This window comes from Phyllopteryx taeniolatus, chromosome 15, assembly GCF_024500385.1.
Source record: "Phyllopteryx taeniolatus isolate TA_2022b chromosome 15, UOR_Ptae_1.2, whole genome shotgun sequence".
Classification (NCBI taxonomy): domain Eukaryota; kingdom Metazoa; phylum Chordata; class Actinopteri; order Syngnathiformes; family Syngnathidae; genus Phyllopteryx; species Phyllopteryx taeniolatus.
The window spans coordinates 8,014,883-8,031,156 of record NC_084516.1 but is presented as its reverse complement, the minus strand read 5'-3'; the positions used below and the strand labels follow the sequence as shown (position 1 = coordinate 8,031,156).

At 42.7% G+C, this 16,274-nt stretch overlaps 1 protein-coding gene across 1 annotated transcript in view; it reads right to left on the bottom strand.

The window, feature by feature from the left end:
* Positions 1-7,022: 7,022 nt before the first annotated feature.
* Positions 7,023-16,274, bottom strand: part of si:dkey-1d7.3 (transmembrane protein 132D) — a 34,152-nt gene continuing 24,900 nt past the window's right edge. Inside the window, exons 6-10 of the mRNA XM_061747636.1 lie at positions 15,862-16,070; positions 14,631-14,805; positions 13,157-13,270; positions 12,876-13,067; positions 7,023-10,278 (exon numbers count right to left, since the gene is read on the bottom strand). Of these exons, the coding sequence (XP_061603620.1) occupies positions 8,836-10,278; positions 12,876-13,067; positions 13,157-13,270; positions 14,631-14,805; positions 15,862-16,070 (2,133 nt within the window). The 3' untranslated portion in view covers positions 7,023-8,835. The remainder of the gene's footprint in view (positions 10,279-12,875; positions 13,068-13,156; positions 13,271-14,630; positions 14,806-15,861; positions 16,071-16,274) is intronic.

The following is a 16,274-nucleotide window of genomic DNA, read 5'->3' as shown; positions in this document are numbered from 1 at the left end:
ATCATAATAGTTGGATACGATGCCAGTAGTCATTTGGATAACTGAGCAAAAGTGCTGGTTCCCTTAAGTAACATTTACTTCTAAGTTCTCTACTTCCCATGTGTAGTTCTCTCAACCAGAGCCAATATTGTCCGACATTTTGTGAACAAAAGACTTTGATTTGAGTCTCGTCTGTTCTGTTTGGCAAAACGTGAAATGTAGACTGAAATGTTAGTGTTAGTGAAATGTTCATGTTTTAATACGTTTTAAATTGTTTTTTTACTTGCAGTGGCTCGCTTATGCTGATGGGATTCATGTACCGTATGACCGTTAAGAATGTTTAAAATATTACAGCAGTATAACAAACTGCAGATCATGTAACTGCAAGTATTTAAACTGATATCTCAAGCATCTTTTAAAAAACATGCCAGAACACTTTGTCCAATTAGTCCAAATGTTGTTGTTTTTTTTAAACATTTTTCTTTGAGTGTTGGCAAAAGTGTCCAAATTAAATTACATGACAGATAGCATCTGCTTGTTCAAAATGGTCACAGACAGACAAGCTGAGGCGGCTCCCTGTGAGACTCTGAGTAGAACAAATCAAGCTCCTTGTGATTAGACGTGAACAGATGGAAGAAGACATTTATGAAAATATTTCAACATCGTAGTATTTGCCAGGAATTAAAGGAAGAAACAGACCTGTGTGTGCTTGTCGAACTCAAGTTTTCAAGTTGATAGGATTTGGGTGAATAATATGACAACTGATGGTTGTTGGAGTGCATACTCTCGTAAATATTCAAACACTTGTGCAAGAATAAAAGCTGTCAGTGCAAAACCATCCAGTGTAAAACGACTGCAATTTAACATTTATTTATTGTCCTCCAAATTAATCTGAAGTAAGGACGGATAAAATAAACTTCTTGAAGAGAACAAAGTGTAGTAAGATACAGTAACTCAGTGAAAGTAAGAACCTTGCTCAAGGACAGTAGTTGGGGAGCAGACCAGCATCTCTCAAACAAATAGTTCCTATTTGGAAATTGTTTCGCCGTGGGACTTGAATCGTTCCAAAGCTGAATTCCTGACAGATGAGGGATATTACCCATAATATCAACAAAAATTAGAGGAGCCATTACTCCAACAAAGAGCAATAATGCTTGTAAATTGAATGTCTGAGTTAGCCTTTGAACTCCATTCTTTAGCGTCAAATATAATTCTGTAATAATCTGTGGGTTTCCTAAGTATCTGTTTCTGACCAGCTGGCCAAATGAGCAAAGAATTCAAAGTGTGACAATAAATAAATGTGACTGTGGCAGGCACGACGGAATGCCAATTGGCATACTGCTTATGTCAGAGTGTTGCGCAGCATTTCTTTTTCAAGCTTTTCTATAGCACACTGCTGTCATGCTTTGCCGCCCAACTAGAGGTGGCACAAACACGGCGAAAAGAATCCATTTGAAATCCCTGGTTAATTCCTGGTTGGTTGGCCGCTTTCGAAGCGTTTGTGCCACTCGAAGACTAACGGCTTCGACATCGCTTCTTCTCCATAACACTCTTGGAGAAGTCTAAGATACTCAGTTGGACCCTTACCCAACTTTAACCAGAAATGTCAATTGGAGCAAAAGAGTGTGTAACACTGGGATAAGCAGTTAGAAGTCATAACTTCTTATCCCTGTTTGAAGTGTCAATTGTCAAAGGGACTTTTTAACAATAAATAGGGTAAGAGCATCATTTTGAGGAGCAATACAATCTTTTTTTTGTATTGCTGCAGTTTTGACAGTTATCGTTTCAATTATTGCTAAGGTGAAAACAGACCGCCACAATCGGCTGCAAAGAGAACACTTAAAAATATATCTATTAATTCATCCATCCATTCATTTTCTGAGCCACTTCTCCACACGAGGGTTGTGGGCGTGCTGGAGCCTATCCCAGCTGTCATCGGGCAGGAGGCGGGGTACACCCTGAACTGGTTGCTAGCCAATCGCAGGGCACATACAAACACACAACCATTCGCACTCACAGTCATGCCTACGGGCAATTTAGAGTCTCCGATTCATGCATGTTTTTGGGATGTGGGAGGAAACCGGAGTGCCCGGAGAAAACCCACGCAGGCACGGGGAGAACATGCAAACTCCACACAGGCGGGGCCGGGGATTGAACCCCGCACCTCAGAACTGTGAGGCTGACGCTCTAACCAGTCGGCCACCGTGCCGCCTCTATTAATTCTTAATTAAAATATCTATAAACAGACCTGATCCTGTGGACTTAAATTTTGAAAAGGCTTTGGAATGTTTTTTTCGGAAGCCACATATACTCCACTCTACCAATGAAGGGTGCAAGAAAATTGAACACCTGTTTCTCCTTTTGATTTTAGTGACCTACATTATTTCTTCATTTGAACTAATCTCTTTAATAAGTAATTATATTTTTATTGAAATGTATTTTAATTTCGGAGTGTTTGATTTTACATAGATTTTGCTGTATTAACCGCCAAAACCTTGCTTGTTCTATTGAATTGTCACGGCATAGGTAACGACAATTTCTCACTCAGTCGATTCCACAACCCCCTCCGTCCTCCTCCCATTTTCAATGCAACACTGTACAATTACATCTCCCCGCCAATGAATCCAGGCTAGCACCGCTTGATACTGTCACAAAGAGCCCACAGTAGTCGTTCTGCTGGTTGTCAGATGAAGGTGCAAGTAACTCAACCACCTGCTGTGCGCACCCCCCGCCCACCGCTGTTTGATCGGCGCAACCTATCCTACACAATTTTAGGCACGTGGTAACGCTGACAATCAAGTCCCATATCTCAAAAACAACAGCGGTGTCCTTGTGTGTCCAGACAGCGCACCAATCACTTGTGGTAACAAGTGCACTGATACCAGATGGTGCCAGATGGAAGGCTGAGGTGAACATGTAAAGCTTTCGACTGTGATTTTTTTTTAATTTATTTGTTTTCCCACAGACATGAATACATTTATAAGATCAATTGGAAGAAGATCGTCACCTAATCATGTTAGCAACCCTTCTGAGAGTCGTACACGGCAAGTCCAAACAATGATTCCAGATACCTGCATTAATGAGGACATATTATATAAAATGTACTTTTCAATTGCTAATTTAAAAATAGTTGGGTTTGTTGAGTCACGTGAGAAATTATACAACCAAGTAATATTTGTTTTAGCTGCCGATTTCTAAAAATGTGTCGGTGAATGTCAGAATCTTTGCAAAATTGTAATGTCACTGTCCACTAACACTCCCAATTCCATCACTTTAAACTTCATTGCAGTTGTCTTCCAAATATTCCATGATGAGTTTCTGGAACTAAAAAATGCAATTATGTTAGCTCAGCAAGTTACAAAAATATGGAATCATCACCTTTGTTGTCATTATTTCACGTTTCCTTTACATTTTCCCATGTATCCATCACAGTAGTAAACACAGCAAGCACACACTGGATTTATAGGGGGTTTTGGTGCCTTGTTTATGGCACCACAGCCATGGGTGTTTACTGCGTTCCCCCAAGGCAGATGCGGATCTTACCTACCACATATTGTTTGTTACTTTTCTGACTCCCTTGAAATATGACACTGAACTTTATTTAGTCATGACTTACCTATTCCAAAATCTTTACATTCCTTAGCTTAACCTATCCTTATATCACAAGTCATATTTTCAGACAGACTTCATGTCTAATTAGATGTAGCCAAGTCCTACAGCCGCTTCCCACTGTGGATAAAAGAACGAGCCAGCCTGCAGTGGTGGAGGCTCTTCATGAAAGTTGCACACACAAACAGGGTGCTGCCAGGATGCCCTGTTATCAATTATACCTGTGCTTTTCCTGCCGTGACATGTTCAAATGATCTACTCAGTGGGTCACCCAGGCGTGAATAAATCACTGGCAGCATCCCGACAGGCTTGACAGCAACATGATGTAGTGCAACCTTGCGCTTCGGGTGAGAATGAGTTGACGTGGAGCTGTTGCTGGTGGCAGTGTTTGATAAAAATTAGACTTACAAAGATCAGCCGTGTGTTGCGAGCAAAGTGACGTTGAACAGATGTTCTGGGTGCAGTCAGGATGTTCTCTTCCGCTTCACCCACAATGTCACTGAGGAGAGTTCGTGCAGCAAATAAACATGTCTGCACGTCATACACATTGTTCTTCAAATTGAAGGGGAAAATACAGTACGTGTCTGTGTAGTGTTGTTTATGATAATAGCATTGCTGGGGGTAGCTTACTGTCTGATGCGTGTCGTTGTTAAAATATTGAAAATGAATATACTTTTTTTAAATTCACATTAATGTTAAAAGACACAATTGAATTTTTTTATGACATGGACCAAGTCACAAGAAGGTGTCATGACATGTTGCCTATGAAAAAACTCTTTTCATAGGCAAGCTTTCATTACATACAGTCAGTAAATGGAGTTTTCTTTTTTTTTTTTTGGGAGGGGGGGGGGGGGGGGGGGTTTAGCTGCCACACATCCTAGAGTTAGTCCCTCCTGAATTTCGCAGGCTATTTATTGGATTGTTGTTGCCCAAAAAGACAACAGCTTTTAATCAAAGTTGTTGTTTTTTAGCATTTTTTTTGTGACCATCTTTGTACCATAGCTGTGCACTCAAATAATGATTTTATCAAGAAGTGTAGCAAGCAAGCAAAACATGCATGTTAGTTTATTTCTAGATTGACCCCAGGTTTGGATGTGAGTGTGTGATATGTGTCCTGCGATTGACTGGCAGGGTTCTGTGCACCTGAGACCCGAATGAGGACAAGCGATCTAGACAATGGATGGTTGAAATCCCAAGGATTTGTGAGATCGCAGTAAATCTAGAGGGACCATAGTACAGCTTGAGTTCTTATCGCTGGTGTTAACATACTCAGTCTGTCATGTTTGTGCAACATTATTTATTTTTTTTCGGTTTGAATGGTAAATAGAACTAGAGGCTTTTACTATTGGAGTTCCTGTGACGTATGTTCAGAAATATGTTTCGAAATACATTTTACATGTTTGAAGATAACTGCGAATAGCTCGCGACCACTTCAGAGTGTACGCCGCCTCTACCTAAAGTCAGCTGAGAAGGGCGCCAGCACACCCGTGACCCTAATGAGGATAAGTGGTAAGGAAAATGGATGGATGGATGTTTGAAGAAAACATGTTCAAAGACTTAGAACTACTGTACGTAATACTGAACTGTGGAGATACAGCATTAAAGTGTTTTTCACCCTTTCAGTCTTCTTGATTTGGGGGGGGAGGTGTGGCTAAAATGGCACCAAGTGACTCCCTTGGGCATCCGGCATGAGTCCTATTTTCCCCACTATACAAGAACTGTCTTGAGCACCTGCACAATTGCGAGTTATTTAGTTATTATTTCTAGGCCCATTTCTACTGCTACAATGTGGCGTTAGCTAGCTATGCCTACAACCCAAAAATTCCCAAGCGAGGGGGTGACGCCACAGACGAGACCCTCACTCGTCCTCCGGCCAAGAGGAGCCCCGAAAGCCTGTTTGCAAGCTAGCTGGTTGCTACCGCCTCTCGTTGCGGTGTGGAAAGCCCCGCGTTGACTCGGTGGGATAGATTCCAGCCAATGGAGGCTTTGAGCAGATCTATTTTCACGGCTCAAAGAGCAAAGTTGCTAGACGCATAGCATCATTTTCGTGGTTTCATGCAATCAGCGGACACGCCCACACCTTTTGAGAGCGGATACAGTGGCTTGATATTTTACAGAGCGGATACAGTGGCTTGAAGTCTCATTTTATATGCTTGCCGATTTTTTTTTTTTTTAAAGGACCTGACTCAGTAAGGTAATTTCTTACGGTTGCTGCGCTGAAAAAAAAACAACAATTTTAAAAAGTCAGCATTGTCCTCTGCCTTTTCCAACTGCATTTTAACTGTACCCGTTAGTAAAATGTGAGCCACAATAGCATCATTTACAAATGTGCCTTTTAAAGAAAACACTTGCCTGTGTTCAGGTGGAACTGTGGGAAAGAAGCCCTGAGAGATACAGTATGGGTACATTGTCTCTCTCGAGTCACATAATCAGGAAACTGCCATAAAGAGGACACAATGACCAATTCTTTTCCTTTCGGCTTGGCCCTTTAGGGTTCGCCACAGCGCGTCATCGTTTTCCATGTAAGCCTTATCTCCTGCATCCTCCTCTCGAACACCAACTGCCAACATGTCTTCCCTCACGACATCCATCAACCTTCTCTTCGGTCTTCCTCTAGCTCTCTTGCCTGGCAGCTCCATCCTCATCACCCTTCTACCAATATACTCACTATTTCTCTTCTGGACGTGTCCAAACCATCGAAGTCTGCTCTCTCTAACTTTGTCTCGAAAAAATCGAACCTTGGCTGTCCCTCTGATGAGCTCATTTCTAATTGTATCCAACCTGGTCACTCCGAGAGCGAACCTCAACATCTTCATTGCCTCCACCTCCAGCTCTGCTTCCTGTTGCCTCTTCAGTGCCACTCTCTCTAATCCGTACATCATCGCTGGCCTCACCACTGTTTTATAAACTTTGCCCTTCATCCAAGCAGAGACTCTTCTGTCACATAACACACCTGACACCTTCCTCCACTCTTTCCAACCTGCTTGGACCCGTTTCTTCACTTCCTGACCACACTCACCATTGCTCTGGACGATTGACCCCCAAGTATTTGCAACACAATGACCCCAATCGGCGGCACGGTGGACGACTGGTTAGAGCGTCAGCCTCACAGTTCTGAGGACCGGGGTTCAATCCCGGCCCCGCTTGTGTGGAGTTTGTTCTCCCCGTGCCTGCATGGGTTTTCTCCGGGCACTCCGGTTTCCTCCCACATCCCGAAAACATACATTAATTGGAGCCTCTAAATTGCCCGTAGGTGTGACTGTGAGTGTGAATGGTTGTTTGTTTGTATGTGCCCTGCGATTGGCTGGCAACCAGTTCAGGGTGTACCCCGCCTCCTGCCCGATGATAGCTGGGATAGGCTCCAGCACACCCGCAACCCTAGTGAGGAGAAGCGGTTCAGAAAATGGATGGATGGATGACCCCAATCCCTTAAATCTGTCAATAGGGGATCTGATGCTCCAGATTAGAGATGCTTCTGCCACTATACCAATATTCTACTCATGCTGTTGTTTCAATTTATATACTTCCCATGACTGTGATGTCTACGGATTGAATTGTTCATGAAAGTTAGTTTAATGCCACTAAAAGCTTGCACTTGAACAAGATAAATCACTTCAAAACCTTTTCCCACCATTAATGTGGCCTATAACCTCCATCCATCTATCCATTTGTACAACTCAATTGAACAACTCAATCAATATGTATCTGCATCTTAATTATACATAATGATATAAATAATTGCAACAAAATATAAATACAATAATAAAAACAACAAATATGCCGTTATTTTTCATATTGAGTATGACTGTAGTTGTTCACCTATGTGATACACTTTACAGCACTCAACATCTAGACAAGCTTTGAATCACCATGTATGCCTAAGAGACATATGAGTGGACAGTTTTATAACTTGCTCTTCAGCACTCTGTGGAGTATCAGAAAGAGCACACATTTTTACAGTCAATTTCTGAGGTGCGGGACATCACTTGATGTGGGTTTTCTTAAGCAAATGCAGCAAGGCTCTGGGGATGTCAGTTTGAGAAGTGCAGCTGTGAAGAATAAAAAGGGTATCATGGTTTATTGTGTAAAAGCCCTTGCGATGAGAATGTGCAGCATCTTGAATTGTTCCCTTCAGTCTCACTGCTTCTCTGTGCAGTATAAAACTGCATCGCTACAGTCATTCCACTGAATTATGACATCATCCTTAAATCACATTCAAGAGTAATTAAATCATCAAATCCGACTGATTCATCGCAGAGCTTTAGCCGATAATCCAAATCATTCACGATGTGGCTTTCATGTGAATGACTCCACTATTGAAAAGCTTTTAAAACGATGACTGAATAAAACCAAATTTCACTTGTAACAAATACTGTACATCTATTTGTTATTTATTGGCAATCTCTCCAAGGAAGCATGCATTTTTTTTTTTTTCAAAAATAATGGGATGCTGCACATAAAAGGCATCGTGATATATTCATGTAAATGTAAAAGCTGCTGAATATACATTGTTTTTATTCTAGAGACAAGAAGGTTAAACAATAACCATTACCAACAACAAAACTCTGCAAAGATTATATTTGCATAACATACTTTCATTTCCATAAATATAAGGTGGATGCTGCTGTGACCGATCGCTAAAATGAACATAGCAAATGTTGCATATTCTCTGACCAATTCCACAAAGTCCGCAGGAGTTCTGAGGAGTCTAAAAACAAGGCCAATGAAACAATAAATTACAAACAAAAATATTCTCTCCTATACTGCATCTGCCCTGATTTCTTTGCATTATAAGTGTTTCATTTTAAGAGAGTTTTTGGGCTAGAATTAAAGAAATAAATAAAAGTTTTCATATTTACAGATCCTGATTACAGGTAAAGTATATACACTGTCTTGATTGTCATCTTTTATTTAGTACACCAATACTTTCTGTATTTACATACTTTTCTCATATCATGTATTTCATTCTGGTGGTCAATTGGTTCGCGTGTTTACCTCAGAATTGTGAGGTTCAAGGCATGTTCGCCCCGTGCTTACGAGAGTTCCTCCAACATTAAAAAAAAAACTGCATGTTACAGTATGTTCACTGACTCTAAATTGGCCTTCGGTGTGAATGTAAGTGGTTGTTTGTCTATACGTGCCCTGTGAATGACTGGGATCGACCCTAATGACAAGCGATATATAAAATGGAGGGATGAATTAACACTGTACTTGCTTCTGTGGATTTGGTCTGAGCAGCCCAAAAACTCACTGGGGCTCTCCGAGTGGTTTGACGACGGGCCACGGCATGTCAGGTAATGGCATTGGTGGCTCAGCAGGGGCCGCATGCTGCTGGAGCTGTAGCTGCTGCTGCTGGTGAGTCCAGTTAAAGTCCACACCGTTCTTCAGTGCAGCCAAGTGCTTGATGTCCAGCGTGGTGAAGGTGGTGAACTGGACCTGGTTCCTCTTACTGGTGGGGGAGTGGAGAGGCTCGCTGCGGTGAGGCCTCGCCAGCAAGGTGGTCGAACGGTTCGCCATGGGGTCGGCGACCTTTCTGTGCAGCTGCTGCTGGGAGCCCGTTCTGGTGCGCCCCAAGGTGGCAGTTCTTTCAGGAACCCCGGCGACAACGGGTCCCACGGCGGGCAGAGTGCTGTCCGTGCTGCGGTGGCCCTTGGAGTCAGTAGAGCGGCGGGTCAGCGTTGAGACTTGAGCAGGTGCACCCGGGGCCACGGGGTGCTGATTGTTACTCCCTAGCCACACCCAGTCGTGCTTATGATCCTTTGGATCCCCGCTGGGTGTCGGCCCTGCTTGTATAGGGCTCTTGTGTTTGCGAAAACAGAGTCTATATGAAGCGCAGTTAAGCAAAAACCCCAAGATGGCGATACACAAGACAGCCACTAAAGAATATATGCCTATTTCCAAGTCGGACATGGATCGAAATGTACGTATTAGGTCGCTTTCAATGACTTTGGGGGATTTGGCTTTAGGAGGTTCTTTCTTGGCTGAAACATCTGGTTTGGGGATGCCTTTATTTGGGGGTGAATTTGGATTGTCGAGCATATTGCCAAAGCCGCTCTTCTGTCCTTCTTCTTTATCAAAAACTCCAGGTGTAATATCAGTAGGTCTGGCAGTGCTTGGGGATCTCTCTTCACTAATAGTGGAAGTGGGAGTGCCCATAAATTGAGAACTTTGTGTTGCTTTGTTGGTTGATCCAGTCCAAGCAACACGTGACTGAAGAGTTCCGGTTACGAGTGTGGTCAAGGTGTTAGTTTCTGGTACTGTCCTTAAGAGAGCTTTATCTGCATCTGTGACAAAACGCTGTGACGTCACTGTTGTTTTAACCTCTCCTGCCACTTCTGAAGCACTTCCATTATTATCTCTATTTTTCTCTCTACCAAGTCCGTTGTTTCCTCCAAAACCTCGACCGGCAACCTTGAAGTTCATCCGAAGGAACCCTGTGCCGGCAACCAACTTGCTCTTCCTCTTCGACTTCTGGCATTCCTCGCAGATCCTCAGCTCCACTCTGACTAGCGCCCCCTGACCCTGGCCTTCGCTTTGCGCCACTACAAACGTGGACTGCTGAGTGCGGCGAACAGTAGCCACGGCCTCGTCTGGGGTGGAGACTGTTAAGGAGTAGATACTGCCGTCGAAGATTGCCAGAGGGACTATGGCGCCATCGCTAAATTGGACCCAGCAGATGACAGTGGCTTCCTGGGAATAAGAAAAGAAGGAGTGGGTCAGAACACTCAGTCAAGACTGATCCATTGGTCTAGTTTATACCGCTTATACTCTTTAGGGTTCACAGGTGACTGGAGCCTGTCCCAGCTGACTTTGAGGCTGGGTACAAACGAGATCCATTCCTACACAAACCAAATTTGTAGGCAATTCAGAATCATTAACCAATGCCAACGCAGTAGTAAAGTCATAATTACAGTAAATATTATGTAAAACACTTTGAGGCCATAAATATAAAACAATCGTTACCACGATAACTGAGCGTGCCGTTGTGCTATGTGACAACGTATTCTTATGCCAAAGCAATTGATTGTGCACCATTCATAATCTCGAAACGGGTATGTCAGACTCTTCTGAATCATTTGTACACCTTGAACTGGTCACCAATTAATATGGTCAATTTGCTGGGGTGTCAAACTCATTTTCATCGTAGGCCACATGGTAGTAATGGTTTCCCTCAGTGGTCTGTTATAAGTGTGAATATCATATAAATTTATAATCACCTCATCATATTATTACATATACACAATTGCCCCTGCATTTCATTGTTATTATATATTTTTTTACCAAATTCCCTTTGAAATCAGAAGTCATGGACAATAGTGAGAACCAAATATGAATACTTTTGTTCAATTTATTTAAAGTAGGGAGCTGGTGCAAAAAAAAAATCTGGAGAAAGTTACGAAAAAATGTAAATTTGGTACAGATTTTTCTTCCAAAAGGAAAATAAAAGATCACTTTATCAAAACACTTTATTTGCTTTTGTGAGCCACATAAAAATACTTAATATGAATGTTTGTTTGTTTTTTTAATGTGGAAGGCAACCAGTGTACCCACAGAAAACCCTGCAAACAAAAGTTTGAGCAAGGATTTCAACCCAGAGCCTTTGAATGTGAGACAGAAAGGCTACCCACATGCTGCCCAGTCATTGCCCCAGTATACTAAATAGCCTATCCGAATGTCTTTACCACAACACTCTAGGGCGTGCTAGAGCTCTATAAAAATGTGTAGTTGTACCAAAGAGAATACGCCTGCTGCACAAAATCTACAGTAACAAGAGCAGAATCAGTCAGTCTGATCATATCAACACACAATGGCCTATTTCCTGTAGCTAATATGAGCCATTGGGGGGCCACAGAAATAACCTATATTTTGGATTTGAATACATTATGAATTGCCCTGAGCAGATCGTTAACAGCTCTCCATCGTAGACACAGTTGGCTGGTCATCTGTGCCTGTGCGTTTGTAATAGTTTATCATCGACATGGGCGGAGGGGAGAGGAGCGGTTCGACCAGCCACAGCGGCCGTGAGGAAAGTGAACCGTCACTCCCGCGACTATACACTGCTTAATTGCTGCCCCGCAGCCGAATCACGAGCCCGTTTGAAAACGGGCACGCAGCCACGGCTCAATGTGCGGGCGAGCTTTTAAACGGAACAGCTGTGCACAACGTCTTCTGCCGCCATCCGCCTCATCACGCCAGGAGCGGATGATTGTCGTGACTGTGAACGTGGCGTGTTCACATTCTGAGAGATAAAGGGAGAACATAAGTGCTTTGACATCCCCAAAGGACATCATCACCAGTCTACCCGGCGGTGCTTTACATTCATTTCTTGATTTTAGAGGACCTTAATAACAGTGTTGGAAAATCTGAATAATTCATGACAGGTTTATGGTAAAAGTGTTTGGAATGATACGTCCAGAATTCGTTTGCTTGCTGTGCAGTAACTCTAACTGGAGACGACTTAAATGATTATGGCTATTACTGAAAATAGGGTCATTTCTTTTCATTTTTTGCATTTGACTTGTGGACCTTGAAATGTTGGCTACAGCTTAGCCATGACCTTCAGAGAACATAAAACAGCAGTGCCTTGGTCAAAAGACTTCTGGTCTCAATGTGACTCCAGAAGTTGATTGGTCCCCGTGTAGGGCTGTGAAAAAAAATCGGCTGAGTCGACCACAAAAATCGGTCGATGTAAAAATGTCTGCCTCGAGGGAATTAAAATAATAATAAAAATAATAATAAAAGCATATTTGCGCCACCTGGGCCCAATTTGCGTCCCCTGGAAACATTTGGCCACTCTCCATGTTTACCGCACGGACAATTCACAAAATTGCACATTTGAAAATGAGCAAAATGAATCAGTCAAATCAATGACTATTAACTGTGCATGCAATGTTGGGAAATTACTTTAGCTTCAGCAGGCCCATGATCAAGTGCAACATGTAATTTTGAAATCAATCCCTTTGACTTGCTTCAAAAGTTTAAATAGAATTTGATAGAGTGACTAGAACTCTATCCATTAATTTTCTCTACGGTCCTCTTCAGGGTCTCAGGGAAGGTGATTACACTGTGGATTATTCACTTGTCAATCACAGGACCGACACGTAGAAACAGTCAACCACTCACACGTATGCGTGAGTACATGTTTTTAGACAGTGGGTCAGAGTACCCACAGACAGCCCACCCAAGCACAGGGAGAACATGCAAACTCCACATGGAAAGCTGCAGACTGGGATTCAAAGTGAGATCAATTTTATGCTTCAAGTATCAGAATTTTTCCAGTTCCTTGCCTGTTTGAGCTGCGTGATTGTCTCCCGAGTAGTTGCCATGGCAACAATGGCAGTGTTGCTCCCTGGGCTGGGCTGCAGGGACAGCGAAAGTCCAGACACCAACTGTACCCCCAACTCCATCACACTCACTTTATCATCCACCACTGTGACGGCCTTCTCGGCTAGGACTGATGATGTGAGTGGGGAGAGCACCTGCAGAAAGTACCATCTCATTAAAATTGTGTACAGACATGCGCGCAATGCATGTTATGGATATGTTACGGAACAGCTATACGTCTCACCTGAACAGTGGTAGTGCCCACAGCTCGCCCCTGCAGCACCTCTCCATCCTTAACGCTGGCCACATCTGGGTCTGCCACTTTTAGAGAATGGCGCACTAGATTGGTCACGTCGACCTGTCAAACAAATCAGAGAAAGGCTTCAAACCAAAATGTGAGATGCCCTGTTCCAGCAACAGGCTTAAGAAGCACGATGGAGTGTCCATGCAAAATTTTCAAACAGCTTGTTTTGCTGTTACTATTCACTCTTGTTTGGTGTCCTTTGGTTGGATGGGATGATTATACTGTAGTCCTATCAATAACAAGTAAGAAACAAAGCTATTTTACAATGCATTCTTTCAACAAATGGAAGAGTGGAAGAACCACAACAGCCTTGCACCTCCTCCTCATGCTAGTCACACAATGTAGGATGACATTCAAGTCTTCAAGCAAAAGTCGTCAGCATGAACAGCATGGCCATGCCCACATTATTCCAGTGATAAGGATTCAAAACAAAAACAGTCAAAAGCAACAGCAGTATAAGCTGTTTGACATGAAGATTTGGCACATTCAACTCATTCAATGCTGTGGGCCTTTATATTCGTCAGCTGGAGTTCAATCGCTTACTTCCACAGACGAATATATTCGCCTTTTCGTTTTTCAACGGGTAGACAGTCTCTCAAAGCTTGTCTGTGAAATTCAGGTTTGTAAACCAGTAGACGATGCCGTTGCATCGCTTAGGATTTGTCATCAGCACAGCTTTTGAGTTAAAGATGAAAATTAGGGGGTGAATTTCAGCTTGTCCTGTCAAATATGAGGGAGAGAAATGAAAACCCACTGGAAGTTAAACAAGTTTAGGCACCTCACACTCGAACATGAGTATGTTGTATATGTATGGTATAAACAGAGCATGCATTGCGCTAGGTAGTAGAAAGTGTGTGTCGCGATCCAGAAAAAAGATGCAGTTCATCGAGTGAATGAGGAACACAATATAAAAAAAAAAGCCACTTCTTCTTGTTTTATAGTTTGAGGTGTCACGAAACAAAAACAAATATTAGCGTCAAAGTCAGTCGTGTTTCCTTTCACAAAAAGCTTGTTTCCTCTGCTTTTGGTGTTCTGTTGTTATGGTGAAACAAAACTTCTTCTTTCTGGAGAGAAAAAAGAGAGTCCACTCTTTCTTTTGATGTGTTCGGTTCTTATGTTGTCGCAGATCACAATATTCTGTGGGTCTTCAAAGATCAGTCAAAATGCTCTGAAATGGCTTGCAATATGGGGAACTGCTTTGAAAATGGTTGGCGGTGAATGAGTTAACATACACAGTTTCCGCTCATTCAACGAATGCATGTTCCTTCCAAATGGGTTATCATTTTCAAAGCTACAACATTTAATGGCATTGTTGCAACAGAGAAATAATCTATCAAATACAGTAGGCTATTACATATGGCAACTTATTTTTCTTGTATTAAGTACTGACACTTTGTATGTCTATATTTTTTACCTGCCAATCAGGACCCAGGAAATAATCAACAGGTTTTGCCCCGGTTAGCAAGTCTGGCAGTGCATCTGAGTTGGCCTCGAAGTGTGCAAGCACCCTGAGTGTGGAGTGCTGATACTGCAGCATGCAACCCCTCCCCTTCCGCATCTCCTCCTCCTCTTCGCTATTCCAGGTGGGTCTGAAACACAGAAGCGGTCAACACTATCATAGAAATGTTGATATCCTGCGCTGTTATAGATACACTATCCTCTGTACAATGCTAAAAGCTTTTATCAGTCCAATTTCTATACCGTTTGTCCTCATTAGCGTTGCGGGTGAGCTGGATGCCGATCCCTGCTGACATCGGGCGAGCGTACACTCTTGACTTATCGGCAGCCAATTTGCAGGGCACGTTTAGACAAACCATTCACACTCCCATTTACACCTATGAATATTTTAGAGTTTTCAATTAACCTAACATGCATGTTTTTCGAATAAGGACGGAAGCTGGAGTACCCGGAGAAAACGCACACACTGCAAGAACAGACCTGAGATTTTTCATTGTCACCGGCCATAGAAACTTTCCAATTTCTGACCTGGTTGTGTCTGCTGCCAAGTATTGAGCGGTTCAGGAAGTGAAAAGCAACCAAAGTATTCAATTGTTACACTGCAGCAAGCAAACGGGTCATCAGACAACCGTCATCGTTCGTATTGAGTGAAAAATAATGACTATACAGTACTGTACAGCACTGGGCAAAAGTCCACTAACCTTTATCTCTAGGGCATATGTGCTTCCTCTGCCTCCTACATCCTGGCCACTAATGCACCGCATGCACGTTTTTGTGATTGACTACTAACCACAAGAAGACTGGAGATAAAACCACAACATAACAAACTAAACGAAACAAAATAAGTCGGGTTAAAATCAATTTTAAACACAACTGGTTTGAGCTGATTTGTGCTATTTGCTAAATAAAAATGTAATAAAATTAATACTGAGATTGAACTCTTACTGCATTCAATAATTTGTACAATATGTAATATAATAATTATTAGGATGAGGAGTAGTGTAATGGCAGTCACTCTCAGGGACCTGAGAGCGTGGGTTAAGCACAGTAGTAGAAGTGTCCAAGTAAAAGTATACCCTTGAAGCAGACTGTTTGATATCTATAACAGGCCTAGGCCATGAAAATGAAGTGAATTTTGATGAGGTGGAAATGGGTAACAGTCCCAATCCACCAAAAAATGGCCTTACTTTCGGTTGCTTGTGGTAATGGGCACTCTCCAGCCCTTGATTTGGTTGAGCTCAGGATCGGCCACGTCGATGCGCAGCGGCAGGCGGGGCATCCACACGCTCATCTCCAGCTGCGCACTCAGGAAGCCGTAAGTGAAGTTGATCATCACTCGGCTCTTGCCTCTTGACTCCTTGCCCGTGACAAACACGTAGTCGCAGCGCTCGGACACCTAAACAAGTATAAACAGGAGGAAGCTTATCACGTAGAGATTTTGGGCAATTCTGTGCTTCTGACTTTTTGGGAACAGAACATGCTCCAGAAAAGGAATGCTTGCATGAGTTTGACGTGAAAGAAATCTATCTAGCCCCATTGAGTCATGTTCTTTGTCAGGTCCCTTTCTCGCTCAGGTCCAACATCAATGGCATGTTCTTCC